The sequence below is a fragment of the Lissotriton helveticus genome, chromosome 6, assembly GCF_964261635.1.
Source record: "Lissotriton helveticus chromosome 6, aLisHel1.1, whole genome shotgun sequence".
Lineage (NCBI taxonomy): Eukaryota > Metazoa > Chordata > Amphibia > Caudata > Salamandridae > Lissotriton > Lissotriton helveticus.
In genome coordinates, this window is record NC_136067.1 from 949,718,499 (window position 1) to 949,732,781 (window position 14,283).

Genomic DNA, 14,283 nt, shown 5'->3' on the forward strand with positions numbered 1-14,283 from the left:
AGGAAGTTAAAGCACATCTTCCCTAGCCTGAAAGAACTGCATTGGCTACTTCTCCGAGCCAGAATCCGCTAACAAGCCTGTAGTGTTATGTGATCTATAAGGCATTCTTGCATCTGATTACTTTGCTCTATACTCAACTTGTCCTGTCAAACTCGCGCTACTAGGAGCTTTTGTGGGGCAGTTTGGAAATCCAAAAGATTTGCAAGGGATACACAGTTGCAACCAGCATTTCTGCAGATGGACTAAGACTTTAGACGACCTCCATTTGTTCCTTGGACTTGCTTATACATAGTGGCAGCTCCGATATTACCTCAAAACCCACCTCTTTACAATCTTAGTATCATCCTAGACTGCATTTGTTTACTCTCCCACCTTGCCCTAATGTGATGCTGGGAGTTGGATCTCTTTAATATTAAGCAGTTGTGCTTCGTTCTCACTGTAAATGTGTCTGCTGTGTTACTTTCTGCATCCCAAAGTAATGGCTGTGTATCAGCACATAGCTTAAAGATATTCAAAAAATATATACGTTGGGCATGTTACACCTGTACTAATGCCATGGTGAGAGTGATAAAGATAGGCAGTGCATTTGCAACAAGAACATCAACTTTTAACTAAATAATTTGGGCTGGTAAGGTGGATTAATACACCTCCAGAGAAGAATTTGGGCCGTGTTTGTAAGTATGACTCAGGTTAGGTAGTGACTCTGGCAGTTGCTCCAGGTAGCATTCAAACCCATTGTTCTTTTGCCCACCACGTCGCCTCAGTTTGGACCCAGCCATATGCAAATCAGTCCTGACCCTGCTCCAATGGGACCAGTCCAGCCAAACTGCCAGGCTGGAATGCCTGGTTGTAACTGCACTGTGAGCAAATGCCAGTGGTTAGACTAATAGCAAGTATTCTTCCCCTCCCCTTTTGCGTGTTTGCTGTGGTTCAGCAGGCAGTAGGAATTGGCTAGCAAGGTTGTCCTTTAGCACTGGTATTAGCCAACAACATTTCACAGATGTGAACAACTTAAAAGAGTAGCCCATACACAAATTGCCATTTATTTATTACCCCACACTCACTTTGTGCTCACCACCCTCTTCACTCACAGCCCATTCTATCCGGGCCAGCACTGCAAAGTTGTACCGGGCTACTCACTTCTTTTTTTGAGCTCCTGCCCACTTTATTTCTGTTATTTTGTATTTGCCACTCTGAAATAGATGTCTGCCATGTTAAATGACACACAGTGTGACTGCAGTTCTGTATCCATGCAGCTAATGTACACTACAAATCCTAACTATTTCACTCTTTCCAGTGCCAACTTGAAAACTAGCCAAAGTGTAAGGCAGATTTCATGTCAACCGTGAATGGCACTGAAGTGTAAGACAGTGCTGTTTCACCCTGAAGATATTGGTGCTGAGGTCTCCTGGCAGACTTTGGGCATCGGCAGAGGTTAAAAAAAGAGTATACTAATGCAAAGAGTTGAGTGCCAACTTGAAAACTAGCCAAAGTGTAAGGCAGATTTCATGTCAACAGTGAATGGCACTGGAGTGTAAGACAGTGCTTTTTCACCCTGAAGATATTGGTGCTGTTGTCTCCTGGCAGACTTTGGGCATCGGCAGAGGTTAAAAAAAGAGTATACTAATGCAAAGAGTTGGGGTACATCTGGTTTAGATTGGATTTCTTCAAGGGTGCTGCTGCAAACAACCAATTAACACAATTCAGCAAAGGGGATGTGAGGGGAGTGCCAATGGCTGCTGCAGTTGTAATGTATTGATCTCTTTGAATTCCACTTGTTTTTTGCAGATCACAAAACCATTTTTTGCTGCAATAACTGATGGAAAAGTGCAGCAGAGAATACTGGGTGTGCTCTTTGACCTATTACTGAACTGTAAGAATCCACTCTGTGCCCAGGTGGCCACCAATGCCTTCAAATCGGTGAGTGAGCATGCATGGCTTATTATTTGTCATTGGGATCTAAGCATCATAAATTCTGCAGTGCATTTACTCCAATCAACAGCACTGGCCTTGTATTTCATGGCTTGCTTCTCCATTTCATCCACTCACGTCCAAATTTACTGCTCATTAACTATATCTCTCTGACTGCTGGCAGGAAAAAAGGGTGCTACTCTAAAGTCCTTGTTGGACAGCCAACACCGAGGCATCAAGCTGCAGCTATTCAAGCCTGCCTCTGCTAGTTCCAGTTGAAGATCGTACACATAAGAATAGGTTGTAGAAGATGGGTCTAGCGGAACATGGTGCATGCCCAAATGTAAGGAGGGTGAGGGTATGGTGCATGCCCAGGTGTAAGGAGGGTGAGGGTACGATCTTGCATTCAGTATGGGAGCTCAGAGTCACATAAACATTCTGGAAGGAGGTAGGCGACGTTCTTTTCAGCATATTGGGTGTGAGGATTACTTTAATAACGCAATTTGCGATCGTAGGCATCCCAAAAAGATGTAGATCTGGTAGGAAGCAAGCTAATTCTTTGCTCCCTATTGTTAATAGTCTCTTAGCTTGATATTTCACATGCCTGGGATAATGCAGAATGCTTAAGTATACAAAGACTGGACCAATGTCTGAGGATAGAGAAAAGGATTTTTCAAAAGCAGAGAGTGCCCAAAGGAGCACCCAAAATATGGGGACCTTGGGTACTGCATTATGAGCTACTTGACAATATTTTTAGAAATGACTTCTGAACGTGATGCCACTTAGGTTCCCATATAGCTCAGTGCTACATACAAGTCTGTTGCCTCATGTGGATGTGAATACAGCAAATATGTTTTCTGTAGCAGTCCTTCTCTGTTAGCTTGGGTGATACTGCACTTTGTAGCTCTACTGGGAGGTAATATTTAAGTGTGCTGAAAGCTCAAGAGGGTCCTGTGGAGTATTACAGAATAAAGGCACATTAGTCAAATTTTTCACTGCGCCATTCATGGTTCCCCAAATAGAAAACAGGGGAAGAGAAGTAGTCTCTAGTTATGATAGAGGAGTAAACACATTTTTAGAATAAAGAGTGACGTATCAGAAGAACACAGATCAGAAAGCGAGGATGGAGAAGTGAAATTGAGTTTACTCATGGGCACATATCTATAGTCTTTTTTTGTTTATTATAGTTCAAAAACGGTTTAATGCAAGACAAATAAAATGCTGAAAATATAGGCTTATAGTGGCCAGTATGCCGGAATCCTAAAAGGGACCATTTTATATAAGCTTATGTGAATCTTTTCGCACTTATGACTTGGAGCTGGCAGATTATCGTGTAGGGTTTTAGAAGTAGCTGAAACTCCTCCTGTAGCAAGGTCTTCCATCGGACTCTGCCTTTGAAGGGGGCAGCCTCAGGTATCTCATTCTGGGCCAGTGAGCTTGTTCCATTTGCTTGGTGTAGCTGTCTTTATTTGAAGTGTTTTGTAAGTGCAAGTTCTTATTCTTATGCTAATATTTCCTTCTGCCAACACTTCCAGCTTTGGAGATGGCTGGAGCAGGCTGATTTTGGTGCTGTAACCTTTCTGATAGCTGATTTAAAATCCTCTAAAAAGCCATTATATGCAGTATTTAATGCAAATTGCACTGCAACACCATGTTTGATAACTTTAGTAAGAAATGATAGTCCTGAAACAGTATGAAAAATACTGATATGCCTCACATCTGCTGGGGGTTTCTTCAGTAGAGGAGTGACTTGCAAATTTTAAGGCAGTCCGTAACTACTCCTTGTGCAAGGGAAACATTCACTAATTTGGACCCGTGTGACAGGAGCTGGTAAGATGAGTCTTTAGCAATACTCTCTTACACCAGTTCCATGAAATGGTTTCAATTTAGGTATGATTTGTTACAGTGCATCTTCCAATATTTCATTAACATTAGGCTAATTCACTTTGGATTTACACATAAGGTTAAGTCCTTCAATGAATAGGGAAGATGGCGACATAATATTGTTCAATGGAGTTTACTTTTAGATCAAAGAACTTAGCAAATCCATAAGATTTAGCAGCTCTTGGGGAAGATTATTCTCTAATCTAACTATTTTAAAAAGTTGTCTTGGACGATTTTGGATGTGTTACTTAGAAATGTAATGTCGGTATTCTTCATATTGAAATTATTTACCTCGATTGGAAGAGAAGGCCGATGATTTCCACTAATTCAATGTTCTCAAAGATTTTCTTTCTTCAGGGAGAATTTTAAATAAGGGTTAAGCTTTTTTTGTTTTACTGTAGAGAGTAGCTAAATTGTCAAAGATTTCAGTCATGCGTTCATTATGTCTGATGATGAGGACATTAGCATTATCATAGGAATGGATGCGAAAGAGGTTGTTCAAGGCAAACTCTGCAAAATTGATAATGTAAATTATTTGGTGCCTCGAAACCAGATTGTCCAAATGATTTGGTGTGTGTAAAAATCAACAAAAATCAGATCTGGATATGCTTGAACCAATGTAGAAGGATGTAGTCTCCAGAGATAAAACAAATCCTCTTTTGAGATATTGCCCAGGAACTAGCTTTTCACTATCCGGCAGAGCCACAAGAAGACCATTTGAGCTGCCATGCAGAGAAGACCCACCATACACTACCACTAATAGGGTTTGCAGGTCATAAGACCCACTCTGGCCTCCTTATTGGACTCTGGCATAAGGAAAGTCCTCGCTCTCTAAACCACCCACCTACACCAAGTTGACTCTGGAACAATCTATCCCCAGAAGGAAACTTTTGGTGGATGAATTACAACTACAAACCTTTCTGTAAAAAAGGCCTTGTGGCTTGTGAATGCTGTGATAAAGGATATAATGTGTGTACTATGTCAAGAGCTTGAGTTCTATGTCAAATGATTTTTTTAGTGCATTTTAACAGCATAAGATGAGGTTTGGTCTTATTGATGTTTCCTGTGTTCGAATATAGATTGTGGTTGATGCTGAACAGATTAGTTTGGAGCTGGAGTCGCAGGAGAAGAGCAAGACTCTGGGGACTGTGCGGCAGACCAGACGACTGAAAATGTTGGAGCACCAGCCGAGGTAAGGCATGGGTAGTTTTTGCAGTCTTTAGGATATGGACGTCTGTTCATATATTTTCGCAGAAGCCTGTCACAGCATTTTTCAGGTATGTTGAGGTGTAAAGCAATGAGCCAATTCTTGTTCGTGTATTTAAAAGTAGTACATACTGTCTTACTTACTTATGCCTTCTACCCATCCTGTGGTACAGGCCATCAACCAGGACTCTCCAACCATCACTGTCCTGGGCTTCTCTTTCAGTCTGACTCCAGGTGTAACCCATCTTCTTGCAGTCTGCCTTGAGACCTCGATACCAGGTGTCACTTGGCCTTCCTCTTTTCCTTTTCCCATGAGGGTTCTAGGTGAGGGCTTGTCTGGTAGTGTTTCTTCATGAGTAGGGAGTTGTAAAGTCTGCTGCAATAGGTCGTTATTGCTGATGGTTTTAGCCAGCGAATTTTAAGGATTTTCCACAGACAAGTATTGATGAAGGTGTGGACTTTATCTGCCCTGAACATATTTTTAACATGTTTAATATTTATAAATGTATATGAAATATAGAATTATAAACAACAAAGGAGTGACTGTGATACAAAAGAAAAATAAAACACGTGATAGTTTAAATGTTTACGAAATTAACTCCGCTGTGCACCGCACGCGTGATCAATGCTCACACGTTTGCAGAACACACAGCGGGGCAGTCTCAAAATCCCTAAGTGAGCCCAAAAGACTATCTTCAACTGGACGAAAGTCTGGGCGCTTGCTGGTCACCCTATAATGGGTGGAGGGAAAGAACCGTACTTCTTTGAAGGACCCTCACTCACCACTAGTTGGTGACATGCTTCATCATCGGGTCCCCGCTGGGGTGACCGAATGTCTCCCCAGCGTGCTACGACGCCTGGTTACAGCGGAGCAGGATGTGGTGAGTGCAACAGTGCCCAAATTAGGAGGTGACTAACTGTGATTGTGCAAATGTGTATAGAAAATTAAAAAATGCAAAGGTTGTGCCTTTAGAATTTTTTTTTAATAATGGCCAACCCGCATTAGTTGAAAACAAAGTGAGCGGACTCCCCAGGTTCTTAATTAAGGAACCGGAATCCTAAGTCAAAGACAGAAATTTGGTTGACATGTTTCAGCTGTTTGTTTGCGTGTAGCTCAGCTTTCTTCAGGACCTATATCAAAAGTCCTCCGGTGGTGTGCGCGCGCTAAGGCGCACCCTCCCGAGAGGCTCAAAGTGTGAAAAAGATATATACAGTGTCAATAAACGAAAAAATTGTTCGTCAGCACCACGCTACACATTTGGTAGGGATGTATAAAATGACTTCCAAGGGACACGATTACGCCCCTACGGAAACGACAGCGTGGGGTATCTTCACGCGGCGTTTTTTTCAACGCCCGCGGCTCCCCTCCGTATACCTACATGGTCAGCGGCTGTCTCCCGGGACTCTTTCGTTTTCGTTTATTGACACTGTATATATCTTTTTCACACTTTGAGCCTCTCAGGAGGGTGCGCCTTAGCGCGCGCACACCACCGGAGGACTTTTGATATAGGTCCTGAAGAAAGCTGAGCTACACGCAAACAAACAGCTGAAACATGTCGACCAAATTCCTGTCTTTGACTTAGGATTCCGGTTCCTTAATTAAGAACCTGGGGAGTCCGCTCACTTTGTTTTTAACTAATGCGGGTTGGCCATTATTAAAAAAAAATTCTAAAGGCACAACCTTTGCATTTTTTAATTTTCTATACACATTTGCACAATCACAGTTAGTCACCTCCTAATTTGGGCACTGTTGCACTCACCACATCCTGCTCCGCTGTAACCAGGCGTCGTAGCACGCTGGGGAGACATTCGGTCACCCCAGCGGGGACCCGATGATGAAGCATGTCACCAACTAGTGGTGAGTGAGGGTCCTTCAAAGAAGTAAGGTTCTTTCCCTCCACCCATTATAGGGTGACCAGCAAGCGCCCAGACTTTCTTCCAGTTGAAGATAGTCTTTTGGGCTCACTTAGGGATTTTGAGACTGCCCCGCTGTGTGTTCTGCACACGTGCGGTGCACAGCGGAGTTCATTTCGTAAACATTTAAACTATCACGTGTTTTATTTTTATTTTGTATCACAGTCACTCCTTTGTTGTTATAATACATTTAACCGGGGCACAGGAGTGTCTACGCCCTACCTCTCTTGTTGATATTGAATATGAAATATAGAAAACATTATAGTTTTCCGCAACTTAATAGTCGTCAACCTTTAAGGCAAGATGCACCATTATAATATATATCTGTCTAGGAGGGGGAGAGATTCAGTGTACAATTGTGTCTTAATAATACAGCTTATTTGACCGAGCACCATGCATTCTAAATCAGTTGGGTTAAATGATCTGCCCAAGCCACTCAGTTAATTATGTGTATTCCTTGCCATTGTTCATGTTCCATAAACTGGTGGTGTGTGTTCCTGCTCCATGCTCTATCCTTTCTTCTTCCAAATCCATGGCGTCCCGGATGGCTCACCACATCCTATGCCTCTTCCACTGACTCTTAACACTGCAGACTCTTCCACTGACTTTTCGACCCCTTTTTGGATGGTCACACCCTCCGGTTATTCTTTTTGTGGGGGACTTACCTGCTGGTAATCTTGAACTCTGACACTGCAATCCAGTTCCCTGTGTGTGTATGCTGCGATCCATTAAATACGTCAAAATTGACTTGCATCTTGATTGCCACATTTAACTTTCCTATAAAGACATAGCTAATAGTGCAGAAGTACACCCATCTTGACACGTGACAAGGGTGGGCACATTTTCAACCAGAAAAAAATGGACAGGTTTGCCAAGGGGGTTCTGCTGCCTGAACAGCTAGTGGTGGCTGACCGTACAGGCCACCACGAGAACATGTGGCTTGTGAATAGATTGTTCACCATAACCAATTAATAAAGCAACTCCAGGCTCCCTATTCTCCCTAGAAGAGAAAATAAGCAAATTAGGTGTAAATGTTACCTTATCGAAAAAGGATAGCCTTGCTTTTGTTATGCAACTGAGACTGAAGGTCGTATGTTAAAGCTAGAAGGCACAGTCCGAATATTGAAGTCAACAATTGTGCAGCTTGTTGGCTCCGTCCGCAACCTATACGAAAGATTAGTCAATGCCAAAGGCCATGGATAAACAAACAATTTCTGAATAGTAGTGATCCTCCATGGAGCAAAACAGGCTGTGCAAGCTTTCTCCTGAGAAACAGACATCCTGTGTTTTTATTTAATTATAAAGTTTTATATAGCGCGAACATGACCCTAGAGGGTATCAGAGCACTTTACGTTACAAAGTACGGAAGAGAGGTAGACAGTGGTATATGAAATAACATTAGTTGCTAACAGTGACATAAGGGTTAACGATTTAGGGAATTAATTTGTACATAGGAAGCGGTTTCACTTCTTTTTTGAAGGAAAAGGAGGAAGGTATTCTCTGAACATCAGAAGGTAAAGAGTTCCAAATCTTCGGGGCGATACCAGAGAAGGCTCTGCAACACGTACTCTTTTTGTGGAAGGATTGCCGTTTCAGTAGTAGTATCTCACGCTTCGGGATTCTCTGCAACCTCCAGAAGGCACTAACTTTTGTGCTAAGTAGCTAGGTTTTCGAGGTGAAGGGCCTTGTGTATCATGCAGGCGATCTTTAATTGTATTCTTGCCTCATTTGGAGGCCAATTCAGTTCTTTTAAGGTCGGAGAAATGTGGGTATTTCTTTTTGTTCCGGAGATAATCCTGGCCGCAGCGTTAAGAGAGGCCGCCCGCGGGCCAACTTGTATTTGTGGAGTCCGCATAGAGTGGTACTACCGTAGTCCAATCTTGGCAGCACTAGGGCTTGTACCGCCATTTTTAAGTCGGCCTGTGGAAGGAAGGGTTTAAGTTTCCTTAGGATACTCAGCTGATAATGCGCTCCTTTGGCACCATTACTGTTATGCGCCTGCATATTCAAGTGTTTGTCTAGGATGATTCCCGAGGATTTAGTGGAGTCTATGATGTGTGGAGAGCAGTCAAAGGTAGTTAGATGCTTCAGCCAGAGGTCTATCTTGGGTGTGTGGTTGGGAGGGGAGATGAGGAGGAATTCCTTTTTTTTTGGTGTTTAGGATTCTCCTGTTGTAAGTATTCCTCAATACTCTAAAGTGAATGTCGGTGAGCCAACTTTGAGTCTTATGCAAGATAGCGTTGAGGGAGATGAAGTATTTTGGTGAGGAGATTTTCATATAGAGTTGTGTATCGTCTGCATACAGGTGATAAAGAATCTTTGCAGACTGTAGTGCGCTTGCCGGGGGTTCCATGAGTAGATTGAAGAGAATGGGTGATAGTGCTGAGCCCTGTGGAACACCTAGGGTGACCAAGGAAGGTTGAGAGAGAGATTGATTCATTTTGATTCGTTGGGTTCTGTTGTTAAGGAAAGAGGTAAACCATTGTAGCACCATACCAGAAAGGCCCATCCTTTGTTCCAGAAGGGATAGAAGGCTGTCGTGCTTAACCGTCGCGAAGGATAAGTCGAGAAGTATCAAGAGGCATGATTCATTCTGATCTAGCATTTTTGGTATATTGTCCATTTTGTGGGTGAGTGCTGATTCAGTGCTGTGTTCTTGACGGAATCCGAATTGGTGTTGGTCCAAGAGGTTGAAATTCTCAATGTGGTTGCATAATTGAGTTTGTACACATTTTTCTATTAGTTTTGCCAGGGTGGGGATGTTGGATATAGGATGGTAGTTGTTGAGTTCAGAGGAGTGGGAGTTGACTTTCTTTAGTATGGGTGTTACCTGCCCTACTTTAAGGCATTCAGGTATGGTGCCTTGCCTAGCGGAGGCGTTTACAATCTTTGTCCATAAGAGGAGAATAGAAGATTTTATCTTGTTGAATAGGGAGAAAATTAGTGGATCAGTGAAGTGATTGGAGAGGTTAATCGCAAGAAGAGTGATGTAGATGTCGTTTTCAGAGTAGGGCGTGAAGGAGTGCCAAGAGGCATTGTTTTTTGTGGTTCCCGTTGGTGTACTAAACTGATCATTGATCTCGGAGTAAAATGTAGACTCGTGGACGGTAGATGAGGCGCCGCCTTAGATTGTATGTCGTATTCAATGGTTTTAGTTTTTTCTATGACGAAATTGGCAAGCTCCTCGCAGCTAGGGGTAGCCGACTCTCTAAGTTCAGTAGAATTTGCCGTGTTTAGCGATTGTTTGATTATTTCAAAAAGGTTTTTTTTACGGTTGATGGCATGGTTCAGTGGGGTTCTAAAGAATTCCGCCTTGGCCTTTAGGATTCGCCTGCTGTAAGTATTCCTCAATGCTCTAAGGTGATTTTGGTGTTCTATGGAGGGTCTCGATTTCCAAATTCGTTCAGCTGATGTTAGTTTGCACAGGGCCGGGTTCAGAATCTCATTGAACCAGGGTTTGGATATTTTGGTGGAGACGTTTTTTTTGTTGGATGGGGACTCTTGAGTCAAGTATTTCAAGAATAGTTGAGTTGTAAAAGACTGCAAGGTCATGAACGTCTGTCATGCCTGTTCGGGGGATCAGGTCGGTGCTGCATCGGTTTGCTAGATAGATAGGGTTGATATTTTGGATATTCCTTTTCCATTGTTTTGTTTTTGTTGGTTGGCATCTTTTCGGAATCCCCTCAATAGTGATGGAGAAGAATATACTGTAATGGTCAGACCAATCGCAGGGGATAATGGAGTCTAGTGATATGATGTTCTTTTTTGCTGTGATGTGGTCTAATGTCTCTCCCTTGTTGTGGGTTGGACTGTCACATGATCTTCCGTATTATTCCAATGAAGGTTGAAGTCTCCTAGAAAAATCTGCGACACTTGAGAATTGTCATTGGATGTAACGAGTTCGATTATCTGTTTAATGAATGGCAGATTATCACCGGGGGGGTCGTCTAATATGTGAAGTTTGATAATGAGGCAATTGTTGTTCGTGATGTTGATGCAAAGATATTCAGTGTTGTCTTGGATCATTCTGTCATTCCTACTGCATCGTCCTCCTCAGTTGACTCTACAATGCACCCTCTCTGAGGTACTTAACTACAAAGTTGTAGAGGCTAAGATGTGAAGAAGATGCATTATTGAACAGTTGAAGGAGGATGCAGCTAAAATGGGTTCAGCCAAACCACACCCCAGCACCCACTTGGTGCCCTCTGCACCTAGATACTAGACACTCAAAACATCAGGCATTACACAGCGGTGCAAAACTCATATTCAGCCTAAAGCTCTCCGATTTCTCAGTGAGAATAGTGTGTGCAAAGCAGGATCAAATTGTTCTGCGGTGAACTACTTATATGGTTTTTGCGAAGTGAGAAAAAACAACCTAGGCAATATGGTATTGTAAATTGTCAAACTATAAAAGATAACAAAGAGGTGAGACTACACAGGATCAGTATCTAACATTTAATAATATTCATTTTAAAAAACAGACAAGACTTCCAATGAATTTACATGAATAAAAAAATTCCAGTACAAATACAACACAATACATAAAATAATGAATCAATTATCAATACATAATAGTTTCAATTTATACAAAAATTACAAATATCAAAAAATAACCGTTATTATTATTTCAAAATTCACAATTTATAACAAAAAAGGGTGAAGGAGTGGCAAAATTAATGCTTTTCACGACGCGCGTTTCGGCGACCAGCGCCTTCTTCTGGAATAGCCACAATATATTCTATAAATAAAAAGAATATAATTATTATCTAAACCTAATGGAAAAAAGAAGAAGAATACATGTATATACACATTTAAAAATATTCTAAAAACTGTGACAACCTCATAACCTCTTATATTTGACAAGTGTACATCATTAATACAAACCCAATGGTGGGTATTCCATTTCCTTGTACATTTTAATACTGGGGAGAAAACCCAGTTCACGTGAAAGGTGCATAAAAAACGCAAATAAATAATGGGACGTGTGGCTCTTAGAGACAGGGAAAATACTGACAAAAATAAAAAATAAAAATGGGAATTTGGATTTAGGAAGGCAAATGATTTTAAAACTAGTACTCAGATTTGAAAGCATAATAGTAATTTTGAGATCATTATTTCGTAGTGTGTTAATCACTTACTGGGTTTTTTATGCACCTTTCACGTGAACTGGGTTTTCTCCCCAGTATTAAAATGTACAAGGAAATGGAATACCCACCATTGGGTTTGTATTATTACATTAAATGGAAGTCTTGTCTGTTTTTTAAAATGAATATTATTAAATGTTAGATACTGATCCTGTGTAGTCTCACCTCTTTGTTATCTTTTATAGTTTGACAATTTACAATACCATATTGCCTAGGTTGTTTTTTCTCACTTATCTTTCCCTGACCTAGGTTTGGTCCATTCATTCCTTCAGGGGGTCCTTGTTACTTAATCGCATATATGGTTTTTGCGTCCAGTTAAGTTTTTATTTACTCCAATTTTTAGACTTTTGTGCTTGTTTTCTTGGCCCAAAAGTTAAAGATCATATGTGGCCACTTCCCAGATTACTGAACTAGAGAACAGTGCAGATTGAATGTCTCAGATCAACCTTTTAAGAAGTAATGTGTGTGAGAGTTGTTTTGCATTATGTTTTTTTCTTACTCTAAGTATCTTTTTTTATTGCTCTTTTTGATGATTCACGCCAAGATCATGGTAAGTCAAGCAGCAAACACCAAAGTCTTATTCAGTTTGGCTCTCTGGAACTCTCCATGCACCCCCTCCCCTTCCGACCCTATTGCTCTCCTATAGCTACAGGCCTTGTGAGGGTTCCTATAATGTTACTCCCTTTATTTGACCCACATCACTCTTTGTTTTACTTCCCAATCATCTAGACAATCACTTATACTACCAGTAGCACCAGAGAAAACCATGAAGCACTTTTAACCCAAAAAAGGTGAAAATGGAGTGCAGAAGTTGAAATCACCCAGAACCTGTCCTTGTGGACAAGCGAAGACTTCAGCAGTTACACCTCCTCTTTGTTCTTAGTTTCAAGCCATTGTTGCTTTTTAAAAACAGATTATAGTATAGGCCAGTCTGTATTCATTTGATGCGTGTTCTGTAGACTAAACTATAACAGTATATCTTTGTTTTTCCTTTAGAAAGACTCAGGATCCAGAAGGGACTCAAGAAGATGTAAGTGCATACTGGCAGCGGGTCACGCTCATCTTAGAATTACTGCAGCATAAGAAGAAGCTGAAGCGGCCTGAGGTGTTAGTCCCTGTCCTGTTCAACTTACTGTCCAGGTAAGGGCGCTTACTTTTTTGTTCCTGATTTTCCTTTTGTTTGAGGTTAGTAAAATTCACAATCAGGAGGTGTAGGAAGTTGGCTCTTTATATAATACTAGCAGCCCGTCCCGACCTTGTCCGGGTGCAACAGGCTTCCCCGGACCCCGCCCGCCCCGACATTGTGCAGCAGCCCGGGCCCCCACCCAGCCTGTCCCCCGCCTGCCCCGACCCCCGCCTGCCCTGACATGGGTCCCCTTACCTGAGCCGCCGCTCCTCCCGCCTGTCCGCTGCTCGCACCGCCGCTGGCCTGTCCGCTGCTCCTCACGTCACCGCTCCTCCAGCCCAGGCCCCCGGCCGGCCTGTCCCCCGCCTGCCCCGACATGGGCCCCTTACCTAAGCCGCCGCTCCTCCCGCCTGTCCGCTGCTCGCACCGCCGCTGGCCTGTCCGCTGCTCCTCACATCACCGCTCCTCCCCCGCGCCATGTCCGCCGCTCCTCATCGCGCTCCTGGACGCCGCTCCTCCCCGCGCTCCTGACGTGAGCACGCACGTCGCGGCCGGCGCTACTTTGGAGGGACTACTTTTTTTTTACTTTAAATTTTTTTAAATAACGTTTTATTATTTATTTATATAGCCTATAACCATCTACACACCCTGACGATTCCAACGGTGTATCGGGTGTGTGGATTGGCGCTGTGGTTCCCGAGTTTACCCTCCTCAAAGGCTGGAAGTTCTTCCTTTATTATAGTAGTATAGATATCAAAATTAGAAATATTGTGCTGAGTGCAGCGGTTCCCTTATTAGTGGACAGGGGTTTGCTCTAACAATCCCAAGGTGCTCTTCTAGGGTGTAGTGTGGTCAAGCAGCCCTAGGCTTATCAGAGGGGAGTGTTAGACATTCACAAATACGCATAATAGTAAGTGAGACCAACGACTCACAATTAACACCAGTTTATATAAATAACATGTATCTTTATATAGATTTATGCTGCAGCAACAAATGATGGACGGGACTTTTATATATATTTAGGCACGCGAAGCAATTCGTTCAAGTAAGTATGTTTTTCAAGAGAAATACTTTTTTATTTCAAAAGTCAACAGTGCA

The 14,283-nt window shown here is 42.3% G+C and overlaps 1 protein-coding gene across 1 annotated transcript in view; it reads left to right on the forward strand.

The window, feature by feature from the left end:
• The window catches only part of HEATR1 (HEAT repeat containing 1), a 412,033-nt gene that overhangs the window by 278,769 nt on the left and 118,981 nt on the right, over window positions 1–14,283 (forward strand). Inside the window, exons 24-26 of the mRNA XM_078648603.1 lie at window positions 1,789–1,920; window positions 4,875–4,987; window positions 13,056–13,199. Of these exons, the coding sequence (XP_078504729.1) occupies window positions 1,789–1,920; window positions 4,875–4,987; window positions 13,056–13,199 (389 nt within the window). The remainder of the gene's footprint in view (window positions 1–1,788; window positions 1,921–4,874; window positions 4,988–13,055; window positions 13,200–14,283) is intronic.